The sequence below is a fragment of the Ranitomeya variabilis genome, chromosome 1, assembly GCF_051348905.1.
Source record: "Ranitomeya variabilis isolate aRanVar5 chromosome 1, aRanVar5.hap1, whole genome shotgun sequence".
Classification (NCBI taxonomy): domain Eukaryota; kingdom Metazoa; phylum Chordata; class Amphibia; order Anura; family Dendrobatidae; genus Ranitomeya; species Ranitomeya variabilis.
This window is the reverse complement of record NC_135232.1, coordinates 169,718,323-169,735,200: the sequence shown is the minus strand read 5'-3', so window position 1 is coordinate 169,735,200 and position 16,878 is coordinate 169,718,323. Positions and strand designations below refer to the sequence as shown.

At 42.3% G+C, this 16,878-nt stretch overlaps 1 protein-coding gene across 2 annotated transcripts in view; it reads left to right on the top strand.

Moving 5' to 3' along the window:
- Nucleotides 1–550: 550 nt before the first annotated feature.
- TRIM36 (tripartite motif containing 36) overlaps nucleotides 551–16,878 on the top strand; it is a 35,855-nt gene continuing 19,527 nt past the window's right edge. Inside the window, exons 1-3 of one of the 2 annotated variants that reach the window (XM_077290526.1) lie at nucleotides 551–797; nucleotides 2,960–2,995; nucleotides 10,466–10,791. In XM_077290526.1, coding sequence (XP_077146641.1) covers nucleotides 686–797; nucleotides 2,960–2,995; nucleotides 10,466–10,791 — 474 coding nt within the window. In that variant the 5' untranslated portion in view covers nucleotides 551–685. The remainder of the gene's footprint in view (nucleotides 798–2,959; nucleotides 2,996–10,465; nucleotides 10,792–16,878) is intronic. The other variant, XM_077290536.1, reaches the window with a different exon arrangement.

Sequence of the window (16,878 nt, the reverse complement as noted above, 5' to 3'; positions counted from 1 at the left end):
CAGGACCGAGAGTACAGGTCCTGAATTTATGGCAGGAAAAAAGCCATCTTGATGAATTTGTTGGTCATAACTGCATCTGGTACCATAAGCAAAAAATGAAAGTGAAGTTATAGCTGTGGCTGCTCTTGCTTCCTCCGGGGGTCTTGATTAGCCTGAAAGATGTGAGTGACGTCAGCACTGATTGGTTGCTGGAATCGTGCCTCAGGAGAGCCAGAGATGAGTATAGGTGGTGTTATTGTACTGGAGGAAAACATGGGGATTAAGAAACCAAAAATGTACCGTAAATGATTAACTTTGGCGTTAAGTCCCAATTTAGTATGTATAATCTTCCGAGTATTTCTATTATATAATGTTTGCCTTTTGGGTAGGGATCATTTTAAGTGTTTTGGAAGTAGTCTAAACAATATAAGGATAAATTCTGAAAATGGGTAAAAATGAATATTTGTATATATGGGGTGGTGGATTTTTTTTTTTCTCTACTTCACATAATTTGCAGTTTCTAGATACAGTATGAAAAGGTGACTCATGATTTTAAATTTATTTTATTTTCCCCATTCTCCAGGTCGCCATAAAAAATATCGAGCGTGAGCTTTTGTGTCCTGCTTGTAAGGAGTTGTACACGCATCCACTGATCTTACCATGTCAGCACAGCATCTGTCACAAGTGTGTGAAGGAGCTGCTCTTCATGTCTCTGGAGGACTCCACAGATGTGAGCTCCGAAACCTCAACACCTGGAAGCCCCCGCGTCCGCATGCAGTCACCCAGCATAGAAAGGATCGACAGACTTCTTAGATCAGGTATCAGGTTTTTATATATTCGCAAGTTTTATTCCGCCACCTTCCCCTTCATCTCTTGCAAATTCCTGTCATTGGGGCTAAGTGCTATGAGCGCATGTACTTGCATCACTCTTCTCCTAGGACATGTACATAAGATATACCAGTTATTGCCTCTTGTGTAGGTGAGGGCTAGTAAACTGTAGGGGGTACAGGCACAGGTGTCCGTTCAGGGTATCTACAGGTTGCAGTAGTATACGCCTTTTTTAATTTATGGTGGGTTAATAACTTTTCAGAGCTGTATCTGTAACAATCACTGGGTAGCCATCTTTGGTGAATGGGTGGTCTCCATAAGCATTTATTTTAAAAGCACTAATGGGAACCTATGTGGACAAAATCCACCCTGAAGCACCACCACAGCCTTCTAATGTTTAAGAACTTTTCTAAACCTGTCCTGTACCTTTCTTAAATTGTATTCACCCCATGCAAATGATTTCATTGAAGTAGTGCATCTCTCCTGGTTGGGTCATTTGCCTGATTGGCCCACATGGCAGGATACACCGGCATCTTGTACATGGGCTGTAAAGCGAAGTGCACATACCTCCTGACTTCTTTTTTTTTTTTTTTTTTAGATAAAACCACTAATATGTACAGGCACCTAACCAGTATGGACATGACTATTTATGCTTTTTTTTGGACTGTGCATGTTGTAAATTCAGAATGAAGGCAGCAAAACCACAAAGGAACACACATGAAAATAAGTAAAAAAAACATGTTAAACCTTATGTTCCTCAATGTACTCCCTTTTACGCTTACAGCTTTGCACTCTCGCAAGCAGCTTTGCCAGATATTCACCTGGAATGGCTTCCAACAGTCTTAAGGAGTTCCCAGACGTTTCTGAGCACTTGACTTTGCCATCACTCTGCAGTCCTACTCGTCCAACACCATCTCTGTTCTGGCTGAGGTTGGGTGATTGTTAAGGCCATATCATCTGATGCTGAACTCCATACCTCACTTTCTTGCTTACAGCCCTTACATAGCCTTGATGTATGTTTTAGGTCTTTGTCCTATTGCAACACAAATGATTCCACAAATTGAAATCCAGATGAGGTGTTGCAGAATGCTGTGGTGGCCATGCTGAGTAAGTGGCCCTTGAATATGGAATAAATTAAGTGCCACCAGCAAAATACCCCCACGTCACACCTCTCACTTCATGGTGAGCACCACACATGTAGAAACTTCTGTTCACTTCATCTCATGAAGACAAGGTGGTTGGTAGCAAATTTTGACTTGTCAGACTATATTACAGATTTCTGCTGATCTTCTTTTTAATCTTTTGTTGCTTGACCCCTAACTTGTGAACAAAATTAATGGCTTCCTTGGGCAAGTTGACCTCAAAGGCCACTTCTTGCTTTCCTCCCTGAACAGTTGATTTTTGAGGTGCATCTGCTAGTTGTCTGTGCTAGAACTGTTGTAAAATAGGGCTCATCACTATAGTATGCAAAGGTGTACCAACACTGACGAACAAATCTGAGGGACAGAGATTCAACAAATGAACTTTTTGACTAGGCCTACCTGTTATCTTGAAGCTGTTCCCGGTGACAACAGGATGAGGCGTCTTGAGAGAATGTCAAGGGTATGTAAAGCTGTCAGAGTGAAAAGGGGCTACTTTGCAGAATCTAGGATTTTGGTCAAATTCTGGCTTGTATCACGCTTCTTTACGCCTTGTTTCCATGTGCACCTTTGTTTTTCTGCTGTCTGTTTCCTTCCACAATGTGCACATTCCAAGAACATTGAAAATCATTGCAAATTTGTTTTCCTACCAGTACTGTACATGTGAAGAAAAGGAGTCCTTGACAACATAAATCAGTAGTGAAATATAGGGCATAACTTTTTTTTCTTGTAGGTTCTCATTAAAATAAAGCTGTCGGGTGATTAATGTAGCCCAGAGGCAGGCCACACTAATGGAAGCCTTGCGTGCTCAATAACAACCTGATACTCTTTGAAATGCTCCAGCGTTTCCGAGAGCATGTATGAGGAATCGGTCAATTGCCTATGGGCTCAGCCGGTTTGGGCAGCATGATTCGCCTGACAGGTTCCCTTGAACTTCTTAGATGTGTGGTGTGAGGGGTATGGATGTACTGTAACTACTGCAATGTCTCACTTTACACGTTAATATTTTTCAGCATCGCATCGGAGCTCTTTTGTACTGAGAAGTAGAGGTGACTTGTTCTGCTACTATAATGGGCTCTGTGCTTCTTTGTGTATTGGCTTTACTCCCGTTTCTGCTGTTTGTGTAGTAGGTTTCATTCTGTTGGAGAGGTAGACTACAAAGGGCAATACCAGCACTGTCAATGTGCCAAAAAACAAACTTGACCACTTTAATCATGAACTCTAAATACTATTGTTCCCACTTTGAACTGTATATGTATATACAATTGTCTTTAATTACTATGCTAGTTTCTTTTCTTTGTTTTCTGCATGCGCATACAATTGGTTGTACGTCACTATGCTTAGATATAGAGAAGTCAGATGCAGTCATAATCTCCACTATATAGTGACTCCACTAATTACAGCGTTTAGTGGGTTTGCCATTCTAGTAGTCGACTATGGCCGGATGAAGTGTTTCAAAACATTATTAACCGCTCCTGCCAGAACTTCAACTTCTCCTGTCACCAGAGCTGCTGTTTCTTTAACTGCTGACAAGGCGGGTCTAATGCCATCATGCTGATTTGACAGCCCAATAAGGCAGACGGGAAGCCATTGTGAAATCTGCATGACGCCAGTAGTCCCGCTCTGTCAGCAGGAAAAGCAGCTGCTCTGACGTGACATCAGCGGAAGTCTGTGACATGTCAGCCTGGAATGACTGGCAAAGCAGGTAGGTAGGTAGCAATTAACTGCTTGTTAGTGCTTGGGCACTTTTTCTAAAGTCACAAATATCCCCTTTAATGTAGCCCTCAAATGATAAACGAAGGCTTAACTTTCCATCAGTTTGTACATGGTTGTACAAGTACTGTAATGCTGGATTCACATTAAAGGGAATCTGTCACCTCATTTTTTTTGTATATAACCTGCGGCCACCGCCATTAGGGGCTTATCTACAGCATTCTGTAGCCCCCCGTGGAATCCTGAAAGATGAGGAAAAACAAGTTGATTATGCTCACCCAGTGGCGGTCCGGTCCGATGGGCGTTGCGGTCCCGTCCAGCACCTCCTATCTTCATACGATGACGTCCTCTTCCTTCCTGTCACGGCTCCTGCACAAGCGTACCGATTTGCTCTGAGGGCAACGTAAAGTACTGCAGTGCGCAGGGCCTCTCTGAGCTATCCGGCGCCTGCGCACTACAGAGCAAATCGGTACGCTTGTGCAGGAGCTGTGACAAGGAAGAGGACGTCATCGTATGAAGATGGGAGGTGCCGGACCGCGACGCCCATCGGACCTGGCCTGCCACAACGGTGCAAGTTAATGCAATATGTAGTGATCAAATCCTTGTATCTGTGGCACAGTGGAGTCTATAAAACTTTGGGTTACAGAGCAAAACAACAAGCAAGCACCCAGCCTCATCCACTGAACATTGAGGGTATGTGCACACGTCCGGATTTCTTGCAGAAATTTCCTGAAGAAAACCGGAAATTTTCTGCAAGAAATCCGCATTTTTATTTTTTTTTGCATTTTTTTTTCCCTTTTTTTTGTGTTTTTTAGCATTCTCCAAGCGTAATTAGCTTGCAGAATGCTAAAGTTTTCCAAGCGATCTGTAGCATCGCTTGGATAACTGACTGACAGGTTGGTCACACTTGTCAAACATAGTGTTTGACAAGTGTGACCAACTTGTTACTATAGATGCTGCTTATGCAGCATCAATAGTAAAAGAATGTTTAAAAATAATAAAAAAAATAAAAAATGGTTATACTCACCCAGACGATCTCCTCAGCGGCGTCCGTTCCTATAGATGCCGGTGTGGTTCAGGACCTGTGATGACGTCGCGGCTTGTGATTGGTCGCGTGAGTCACATGAGCGGTCACGCGACCAATCACCAGACAGTGACGTCACAGGTCCTGAACCACACCATCTATAGGAACCGAAGGGAGAGCATGCACCGGAGAGGCGGGAACACTTCGGCGGCCATCAGAGGGTGAGTATAGGACTATTTTTTATTTTAATTCTTTCTTTTTGACCAATTATATGGTGCCCAGTCCGTGGAGGAGAGTCTCCTCTCCTCCACCCTGGGTACCAACCGCACATAATCTGCTTACTTCCCGCATGGTGTGCACAGCCCCGTGCGGGAAGTAAGCAGATCAATGGACTCCTAGGTGTGCGGAATCCCCGCAATCCGCATTTTTTAATGAACATGTTGCTTTTTTTTCGCAGAAAAAATCGCAACATTAGCACAAAAAATGCAGAATACACTGTAAATAATAGGAGGCATATGTAAGCGTTTTTTTCGCGTTTTTATAGCGGGAAAACGCGAAAAATCCTGAACGTGTGCACATGGCCTCAAAGTTACTGGTCTGGGAAAATGGGTATACAAATAGTGTGTATATGTATGTGTAGCGAGAGCGAGATCTCACGCATGATAGAAGATTGTCATTTAAGTGTCTCATCCTACAGTAAGAAAAAGGCCTCATATGTTAACGGACAATGTAAAGGATGTGGCTCTTTAGACGGAAAAAAATAGAAATTAAGAATGAAAAAAAAAAAAATCAAAAAAAAAATCTCCCAGTTGAGAAGGGTTGAAAGTATAAAGTAGTGTAGCGATTAGGCTATACTGTCCTTTATTTTAAAATAAATAAAACTGTATATTGGCTGTTGTACTGTGAGTGAACTTTACCATGGAAATCCATTGCCTTTCCTAGCGTCTGTAAACGTGTCATTGCATGAACTTTATATCATTTACTGAAATACTTCATCCACATTTTCTCATGATTCATTGTTTCCAACAGAATGAAAGTTTTTGGCTGTATTGCACTGACTGGTGAATTCTTACTTTGTGCCTCACCTTTCCTCCTTTTGGTGTATGCATGCATTTCATGTGTTTGAAGTTAAACGCACATTGGGGCAGTTTTACTTTCGTAAGTTCATCTCTAATTAGAAGAAAAATGCAGCAACATTTTCCCGCAAGATTTCATCTATTATATTTTTTAACCTATTTAAACCCTTGTGGTTCACTCAAAGGCAGGGTTGGCTTAGCTGAAAAGGCAACATAAGCCAACATGAACCAACATTTAGGTGGGGGGGTGTATGAATGTTCTCCATCTAATGCCATTTATCATCCTGCAGGAAGACTGTTTAGGGTAAGTCTCCATTGTCTGAATGAGAGGATTGGTAAATCTGCCCCATTGTCTAGTGGCTTTTGATTTGCAATTACACAAACCATTGATGTCAAATATTTTTTGCCTTTACCCAAAAATTGCTATTTCTAACTTTGAGAATAATTTTTAAACCCTACATTGAAAATTATGACATTTTCCATCTCTTACAATCGCTGTGACATGTCTCTCCTCTTGCTAGAAGGAAGTAGTCAAGTTTCTAGTTTCAAGTTATATTCTCCTCCCTGAACCCCTGATGTTCCTGTCATGCTGCTGCTTGGTCTTGTCTCTGACTAGCTTTTAGTGTCAATCACTTTTCGTGTCCCCTATGACAGCGCCACATGAAGGGGGGGACCCACCCATCAAGGATAAGGGACTACATACAAGCAGATGGTATAAGGGGTCTGGCTGCTTTTACTAGCAGTCTGGAGCAGGCCACATACCCAATATTTGACTGCAGTGAAGGAGACATTAGCAGGGGGCATACTAGCACTCACCCCCTGATGTGACGTAACATCCAATAAGGGAGGAGCAGCTGCAGGGTCACACAGAATTACCGTTAGTGTGAGGGTGGAAAACGGCACTATGCATGTTATAATGGGTATGAATAGTGATGAGCGAATATACTCGTTACTCGAGATTTCCCGAGCACGCTCGGGGGTCCTCCAAATATTTTTTTTAGTGCTTGGAGATTTCATTTTCCTCACCTCAGCTGAATGATTTATATCTGTTAGCCAGCTTAAGTACATGTGGGGATTCCCTAGCAACCAGGCAACCCCCACATGTACTTATGCTGGCTAACAGATGTAAATCATTCAGCTGCAGCAAGAAAAACTAAATCTCCGAACACTAAAAAATACTCTGAGGACCCCCGAGTGTGCTCGAGAAATTTCAAGTAACGAGTATATTTGTTCATCACCAGTTATGAAGGTATGGCCATTTCTAATTTCTTTCCAGAGTACCCCTTTTAAGAGCAGGAAACCAATAATAAGGATATATGGTAGAACATGGAAAAAGTTCCTGACTAGCTCAGGGGAAAAATTGGGTGAGAGGAACCTATCGAATTTATCCAAAAAAAAGGGTTTGGGCTTGGGTTATCCACTAAGCACTCTTAAAGTGCAAGTCTCGGTTTTAGCGGCATTGTGTAGCTGATTTGATTAATCCTCCCTCTTATACAAACTTTGGAAGATGGTTATTCTAAAACCAGATCCATAATTTCCAAAAGTAGCCACAAAATTCCATAGTGATTCCTTTTGCTCTAACCCCAGGAACCCTAAGAAGAAAAAATGTTACACCCTGGATGTTAGAATGTATTTGATAAATTGTATATTTGCAACAAAACACTGGAAGTAGAGCCAGTCTCTTCCCCCCCCCCCTCCCGCAGCGGAATTGATAGATCTGCAGGGCAAAACCGCTGCGGTTATCCCTGCAGATTTATCGCGGTTTGTTCCGCGGTTTCCGCTGCAGGATTACTCCTATACTATTGATGCTGCATATGCAGCATCAATAGTAATGTTAAAAATAATAAAAATTGGTTATACTCACCCTCTGATGTCCGGATCTCCTCGGCGCTGCGCTCCGGTTCCAAAGATGCTGTGCCGAGAAGGACCTTCGTGTTGTCACGGTCATGTGACCGCGGCGTCATCACGGTCATGTGACCGCGACGTCACCGCAGGTCCTGCTCACACAGCAACTGAGACCAGACGGCCGCGTGCAGCGCTGAGAGGTGAGTATAGCATCATTTTTTATTTTAATTCTTTTTTTTTACACTATTTATGCTTCCCAGGGCCTGGAGGAGAGTCTCCTCTCCTCCACCCCGGGTAGCAACCGCACATTATCCGCTTACTTCCCGCATCGTGGGCACAGCCCCATGCAGGAAGTAAGCGGATCAATGCATTTCTATGGGTGCAGAATCGCTGCAATTCTGCACAAAGAAGTGACATGCTGCGGGTTGTAAACCGCTTCGTTTCTGCGTGGTTTTTCCCGCAGCATGTGCACTGCGGTTTGCGGTTTCCATAGGGTTTACATGTTAATGTAAACTCTATGGAAACTGCTGCGGACCCGCAGCATCAAAATCGCCGCGGATCCGCGGTAAAAACCGCAAAGTGTGAACATGGCCTTACAAACTCTGCAATACCAATCAGTAAATGGGATAACAAGGAAAAAATCAACTCCCAAATTCAGCTATTTCTATTTGTCCAATGCAACATTGCAGTAATAGCCGATCATATCTACCCCAAAATGGTAGCGTTAAAAGCATCAGCTCAGGGCACAAAAAATAAGCCATCACACAGCTGGATGTCACTAAAAAATTTAAATGTTACAGGTCTCGCAAATCGGCATTTTCTTGTTTACAAACTTTTAAATTTAAAAAAATAAAACCAACATATTTGATATCGGAGTACTTGTTCTGACCTGGAGAATAATATGGCCATGTCAGTTTTACCTTCCAGTGAATGTGGTAAATGAGACCCCAAAAAACAATTTGTTGAACTGTAATTTCAACGCACTTGAATTTTTTTTTTTCTTTTTTTCCCCTCTTATCACCTGATAAAATGAATGATGTCATTGAAAAGTACAACTCGGGCCAGTATAGTGACTGCAAAATAAAAGAAAAAAGTTGACTCTAGGAACTAGGAGGGAGGGAGGGGGGGGGGGATGGAAAATCCTTGTCGTGAAGGAGGTTAACATACAGGAGACTGCCATTTAAATGAATTGTATATTTCCAATCTGTCTGCCTCCTTTTCTGGCATGGTGGCTAAGAAGGACCCCTGACTCTTGAGCACTCCTGACTCTTGAGCACTCGATCACCGCTCCAGTGACTATTGGTGAGCAGCATGCACTGTTCTCCAACTCTACTTTCTTAGTGAAACTTTCATACGGTATTAACAATTAAACTGCGCAGTGACCTTTCTTTTAAAGCTATTTTAGATATGAGCCTTTTATTGTGGCTTGAACTAGGGCCAAAGGTACATTGACAAAACAAAAATCCCGATCCTGGGTTTGGTTTTGACATGAATACTTGGTGGCAGCTTTGATGTTGAATCCTGTATACTTCTGACCTCTCGGCAAATCTTTTGAAGATGGCTCCGTTTGAATCTTTTAAATCGGGGTGGTGACGGCAGCAGCGTAACGCCATGGGATGAGATTATTTGTCAGTTTGCTGCAGTTGCCCTGGATATTGTAGCCCACCATCAGCATGAATATAATCCAAGGAATTCTAGACTGTTAGTTTGGCTGACATGGACCTTCCTCGGAGAGGCAAACTGGACTTGTCTGGGATTATCTTGTGTAGGGATAACTGTTATTGATATGATGGACTCATTGCATCAAGGAGTATGACTCGCACAGTCATAGTGAATGTAGAGAGATGCAGGTCCCAGAAATCGGCCTCACATTTGAGCCCACATGTCAGGTTTGAGAAACGATCTTTCAAAGGATCCTATCGGCGCAAGATAAAATGTCAAAACCAGGAACAGACGATTTGTGCACTTTTGGTGTGGCCAATCAGTTCAGAGCACTTTTTCACCAACTTGTTTTGCATCCATCTTGTAGCCTTCTTTCCGTCAGCCCTAAATCTACAGGAGACAGAAGATGGAAGCAAATCGATACCCTGAACTGTTTGAACTAAGCACAAGCCGTCCTCTGCAACCTTGATGTGGTCAAACAGATTCGTGCAGACACAAACGGAGCCTTAAAAGTAGTCTAACACCTGTGCACGTGAGAACGCTAGATCGGGCATGTTGAGTGTCCCCTGATTCAAATTATATGGTCCCTGTTGACAAAACCAGGGTCAGGATAGATAGAGATCCCCATTGAATGCACTTAGAAAGTCCTCCCCCCCCCCCAAAAAAAAAAAAAAAAAAAAAAAGATATACAGATAATCATTTTCTACTTGAGCCTTTTGCTCTGTCAGACACACATGATCTCATGGCTCAGTTTTGCTGCTCTTCAGAATCTTGTTGGGTTCATACTAATAATGGCACTTTATAACTGGGGTCAAGTTCTCCTTGCAGGATTTTCCCATGGTGTAGATTTAGGACACCTGTCTTGACACTGGGGGCCTGAGCGTTTTTACTGTCACTGGTGAGTTAGTCTGACTTTGATTACACGAGGTCCCAGTTGTCCTAAGTAGAAGACCTTTTGGACCTGCCTCTACAGTACATCTAGGGAATAGTCTGAATTTGTACAAATGTACAAGGTGGAGTTAACTCTTAAATAAATAAAATAAATAAATATTTTTTTATTCCTGAAAATGTCATATATAAATCCTTTTTGTTCACCTCTGATATTTAAAATGTTGCCGTACCAGTGTTAACTGTATGTACTTTGGTCTTCATCTCATTCTACAGTTCTCTAAACTAACAAAAATATATTATCTTTCTAGGGTCTAAGCGCAACTCTTTAACCCCTAGAATTACTTCATTGTCGTGTCCCGGCTGTTTACGTGATGTGGACCTTGGAGAGCGAGGAATGAATGGCCTTTTTCGGAACTTTACTTTGGAGTCTATAGTAGAACGCTACAGACAGGCGGCTCGAGCTGCTACTGCCATCATGTGTGACTTCTGTAAACCTCCAGTCCAAGAATCTACAAAGAGCTGTTTGGATTGCAGTGCCAGCTTCTGTAATGAGTGCTTCAAGATCAACCATCCCTGGGGAACCATCAAAGCCCAGCATGAATATGGTGCACCTACAACTAGCTTCAGACCGAAAGTGAGTTCTTTTGGGGCATGGATGTGGTCAAGCATGAGTCTGGCCTTGTGAAACCAATGTGTGTTGTCTGTAGAGCTTAAACAGAAGCGATCACCTGCAGGACCACACTGTTTTTGTATAAAATCTGCTGAAACATGTACAGTAACATCCCCTTATATTTCTATGGGTGTTGTATTGCATGTATCGGTAATGACAGTTTTCAGCTATAGCTCAGCTCCTGTAGAAGCTGAGCTGCACTACCTGAGAACAGCCACTACATGGCGTACTGAGCTGTTTTATCTCTGTGCCGCTGATCGATGGGGCTGCCCGTCTGACACTGATGTTCTGTCCTAAGGAGAAGAAATTACGATCTGAGACCTGGACAAATCCTAGATCAGCAAGAAGCCTGTATTTGGAAAGGAAATATAATATGTGCTATGAATTGGCCTTCACTATTTGTGTCCAGCCTGGAGCTTAGAGTGAGCATGTAGATGAAAGGTGGCGAGGAGCACAATGCTCTGACGGCACACATTCTGAGAAAAGTATGTGATATCTCTGCTGACTGTTTCCTGGCAACATAACATAATAAGCCTGGATATAAAATGAAGCGACAGTTGTCCGGAAGGGCAAAGGAGCCTCTGTTAAGTGTGTGTGCCTCATGTTCATCATGACATTAATATGTGCATGCAGTACGGTAGAAAACATATGTAGCAATCCAATTTTTGTCTTGCTAGTACTTTCTCACATTTTTTTTTAGTGCAGTGTATTTTATGTTTTTATAGTTTTGCTTTGTGTGTGTTTTTTTTTTTTTTTTTTAATTATTCAACACCCATTGAAAACAAGCAAAAGATCAGTGAAACAAAAACAATTTTTAAATATCTCAGTACAAGTAATAAGCTGTTTCTCCAAATCCAACACAAATGCGCCTTCACTGCCTGTTGGGCCATGTACATAGGGTGAGTATCTGGTTAGTGTTTTCTGCATTTTCACCCACTCCTGGTTTTGGCTTACAAATACTGAATTAAATTGCTCACCAAGTACTCAACGTGTCCATGTGGCATTGCAGTCTCCGATTGATGACAAATGACTTTAGTAGTGAGCTGAACCTCTTTTGGCTGTTATGACCTGCTGCAAACAATGCCCAGATACCAGCATCTGTGAGCGTTCCTGAGATGTCTTGACCCATTTGTCTTCAGCAAAGTTCTTTAGCTCACTTATGATCTTGAGTTGTGAAGAGGGTGTCTCCCTTTAACAAGGAAAAACAGCCAGTCGACAGGATTGTGCACAGTAACCTTCAGACAGTGTTAGGTTCGTGCCATTATACTGAATAAAATGATACCTTTGTTGATTATATAACAACCACAAGATTTTTAACCCCTTCACGCCGCAGCCCTTTTTCATTTTTGCGTTTTTGTTTTTCACTCCCCTCCTTCCCAGAGCCATAACTTTTTTTAATTTTTCCGTCAATATGGCCATGTGAGGGCTTATTTTTTTTTTTGCGGGACGAGTTGTACTTTTGAACGACAACATTGGTTTTACCATGTCTTGTACTAGAAAACAGGAAAAAAATTCCAAGTGTGGTGAAATGGCAACAAAAAAGTGCAATCCCACACTTGTTTTTTGTTTTGCTTTTTTGCTAGGTTCACTAAATGCTAAGACTGACCTGCCGTTATGATTCTCCAGGTCATTACGAGTTCATAGACACCTAACATGTCTAAATTATTTTTTTTATCTAAGTGGTGAAGAAAATTTCAAAAGTTTGCTAAAACCCCCCGCCATTTTCCAATACCCGTAGCGTCTCTATTTTCCGTGATCTGGGGTCACGTGAGGGCTTATTTTTTGCGTGCCGAGCTGATGTTTTTAATGATACCACTTTTGTGCATATATGTCTTTTTGATCGGTTATTGCATTTTAATGCAATGTCGCGGCGACCAAAAAACCTTTTGGTGTTTCGAATTCTTTTTCTCGCTACGCTGTTTAGGGATCAGGTTAACCCCTTTCTGACATCTGACGTACTATCCCGTCGAGGTGGGGTGGGCCCGTATGACCACCGACGGGATAGTACGTCATACGCGATCGGCCGCGCTCACGGGGGGAGCGCGGCCGGGTGTCAGCTGCATATCGCAGCTGACATCCGGCACTATGTGCCAGGAGTGGTCACGGACCGCCCCCGGCACATTAACCCCCGACACACCGCGATCAAACATGATCGCGGTGTGCCTGCGGTACAGGGAAGCATCGCGCAGGGAGGGGGCTCCCTGCGGGCTTCCCTGAGACCCCCAGAGCAACGCAATGTGATCGCATTGCTCCGAGGGTCTCCTACCTCCCTCCTCGCCGCAGGTACCGGATCCAAGATGGCCGCGACATCCGGGTCCTGCAGGGAGGGAGGTGGCTTACCGAGTGCCTGCTCAGAGCAGGCGCTGGTAAGCCTGCAGCCCTTCACAGCAGATCGTCGTTCTGACAGAGTGCTGTGCACACTGTCAGATCAATGATCTGTAATGTCCCCCCCTGGGACAAAGTAAAAAAGTAAAAAAAAAAATTCCCCACATGTGTGTAAAAAAAAAAAAAAAAAATCCTAAATAAAGAAAAAAAAAAAAAATATATAATATTCCCATAAATACATTTCTTTAGCTAAATAAAATAAAAAAAACAATAAAAGTACACATATTTAGTATCGCCGCGTCCGTAACGACCCAACCTATAAAACTGCCCCACTAGTTAACCCCTTCAGTAAACACCGTAAGAAAAAGAGGCAAAAAACGCTTTATTATCATACCGCCGAACAAAAAGTGGAATAACACGCGATCAAAAAGACTGATATAAATAACCATGGTACCGCTGAAAACGTCATCTTGTCCCGTAAAAAACGAGCCGCCATACAGCATCATCAGCAAAAAAATAAAAAAGTTATAGTCCTGAGAATAAAGCGATATCAAAATAATAATTTTTTCTATAAAAGTTATCGTATAAAAGCGCCAAAACATAAAGATATAAATGAGAAATCGCTGTAATCGTACTGACCCGACGAATAAAACTGGTTTATCAATTTTACCAAACGCGGAACGGTATAAACGCCTCCCCCAAAAGAAATTCATGAATAGCTGGTTTTTGATCACTCTGCCTCACAATAATCGGAATAAAAAGCGATCAAAAAATGTCACGTGTCCGAAAATGTTACCAATAAAAACGTCAACTCGTCCCTAAAAAACAAGACCTCACATGACTCTGGACTCAAATATGGAAAAATTACAGCTCTCAAAATGTGGTAACGCAAAAAATATTTTTTGCAATGAAAAGCGTCTTTCAGTGTGTGACGGCTGCCAATCATAAAATCATCCGCTAAAAAAACCGCTATAAAAGTAAATCAAACCCCCCTTCATCACCCCCTTAGTTAGGGAAAAATAAAAAAATTAAAAAATGTATTTATTTCCATTTTCCGGTTAGGGTTAGGGTTAGGGTTAGGGCTAGGGCTAGGGTTAGGACTAGGGCTAGGGTTAGGGCTAGTGTTACGGCTAGGGTTGGGGCTACAGTTAGGGTTGGGGCTAAAGATAGGGTTAGGGTTTGGATTACATTTACGGTTGGGAATAGGGTTGGGTGTGTCTGGGTTAGAGGAGTGGTTAGGGTTACTGTTGGGATTAGGGTAAGGGGTGTGTTTGGATTAGGGTTTCAGTTATAATTGGGGGGGGGTTTCCACTGTTTAGGCACATCAGGGGCTCTCCAAACGGGACATGGCATCCGATCTGGATTCCAGCCAATTCTGCGTTGAAAAAGGAAAACAGTGCTCCTTCCCTTCAGAGCTCTCCCGTGTGCCCAAACAGGGGTTTACCCCAACATATGGGGTATCAGCGTACTCAGGATAAATTGGACCCCAAAAGTTGTTGTCCAATTTGTCCTGATACCCTTGTGAAAATACAAAACTGGGGGCTAAAAAATCATTTTTGTGAAAAAAAAAAAAAAAAAAAAAAAAGAATTTGTATTTTTACGGCTCTGCATTATAAACTTCTGTGAAGCACTTGTTGGGTCAAAGTGCTCACCACACATCTAGATAAGATCCTTAGGGGGTCTACTTTCCAAAATGGTGTCACTTGTGGGGGGTTTCAATGTTTAGGCAGATCAGGGGCTCTCCAAATGCAACATGGCGTCCCAACTCAATTCCAGTCAATTTTGCATTGAAAAGTCAAATGGCGCTCCTTTCCTTCCAAGCTCTGCCATGCGCCCAAACAGTGGTTTACCCCCACATATGGGGTATCAGCGTACTCAGGACAAATTGTACAAGAAATTTTGGGGTCTATTTTCTCCTGTTACCCTTGGTAAAATAAAACAAATTGGAGCTGAAATAAATTTTTTGTGAAAAAAAAGTTAAATGTTCATTTTTATTTAAACATTCCAAAAATTCCTGTGAAACACCTGAAGGGTTAATAAACTTCTTGAAAGTGGTTTTGAGTACCTTGAGGGGTGCAGTTTTTAGAATGGTGTCACACTTGGGTATTTTCTATCATAGACCCCTCAAAATGACTTCAAATGAGATGTGGTCCCTTAAAAAAAATGGTGTTGTAAAAATGAGAAATTGCTGGTCAATTTTTAACCCTTAACTCCGTCACAAAAAAAAAATTTTGGTTCCAAAATTGTGCTGATGTAAAGTAGACATGTGGGAAATGTTACTTAAGTATTTTGCGTGACATATGTCTGTGATTTAAGGGCATAAAAATTCAAAGTTGGAAAATTGCGAAATTTTCAAAATTTTCGCCAAATATTCATTTTGTTCACAAATAAACGCAAGTTATATCGAAGAAATTTTACCACTATCATGAAGTACAATATGTCACGAGAAAACAATGTCAGAATTGCCAAGATCCGTTGAAGCGTTCCAGAGTTATAACCTCATAAAGGGACAGTGGTCAGAATTGTAAAAATTGGCCCGGTCATTAACGTGCAAACCACCCTTGGGGGTGAAGGGGTTAATGCGTTTTTTTTTTTTTATTTTTTTTTTATTTTGGATGGGGCGAAAGGGGGTGATTTTAAATTTTTATATATATATTTTTTTTTCATTTTTAAACTTTTTTTTTTTTTTTTCTTTTGCCATGCTTCAATAGCCTCCATGGGAAGCTAGAAGCTGGCACCACTCGATCGGCTCAACTACATAGCAGCGATCGTCAGATCGCTGCTATGTAGCTGAAATGCAGGCTTGCTATGAACGCCGACCACAGGGTGGCGCTCACAGCAGGCCTGCATCAGTAACCATAGAGGTCTCAAGGACCTCTTTGGTTACCATCCTGATGCATCGCCGACCCCCGATCATGTGACGGGGGTCGACGATGCACTCATTTCCAGCCGCGCTGCCGGAAGTGGTAGTTAAATGCCGCTGTCAGCGTTTGACAGCGGCATTTAACAGGTTAATAGCGGCGGGTGAATCGCGATTTCACCTGCCGCTATTGCACGCACATGTCAGCTGTTCAAAACAGCTGACATGTCGCGACTTTGATGTGGGCTCACCGCCGGAGCCCACATCAAAGGGGGAGACACGACATGTGCAGTACTAGTACGGCGCATGTTGTGAAGGGGTTAATCATTAATTTCAGTTTTGAGGTAAAGATGCGCTCGTGTTTCAGGGCAGCCTGTGGGGGTGTTCATGTGGTGCTTGGATTAGGTATTCATTATGCAGACTGCTGACAGGTTACTGATCCCTCACTGACCTGCCCCCTATTTAGCATAATGAATATTCTATATAAAAAAAAAAAAAAAACTTCAGCAGGCGGGTGGCGGTGCCTGCTATCCAGCATACTCCGCATGTAAAATGTGCATAAAATTCAGTTAATTGCTGCTATAAGTTCATTAAAAAAAAAAAAGCCTCTTCCAAGATGGCGCCTGCACAGTAGCAGCTATCAGATTCTCATGCTCTGGGGTGTACTGTGGAGTTAATTGGTGCTCTAAATAAAAAATAAAAAATCTATCTGATAAAGATACAACAACCGTAAGATGGATTTCATCAACCAAGGTATCATTTATCAGTATAACCGCGCCGACCTAGCAGTCTGTACGTTACTGTGCACAATCCTGCTGACAGGTTTAATCCAAGGTAATCAACTTTCTGGACCAGATTGAAAAGGC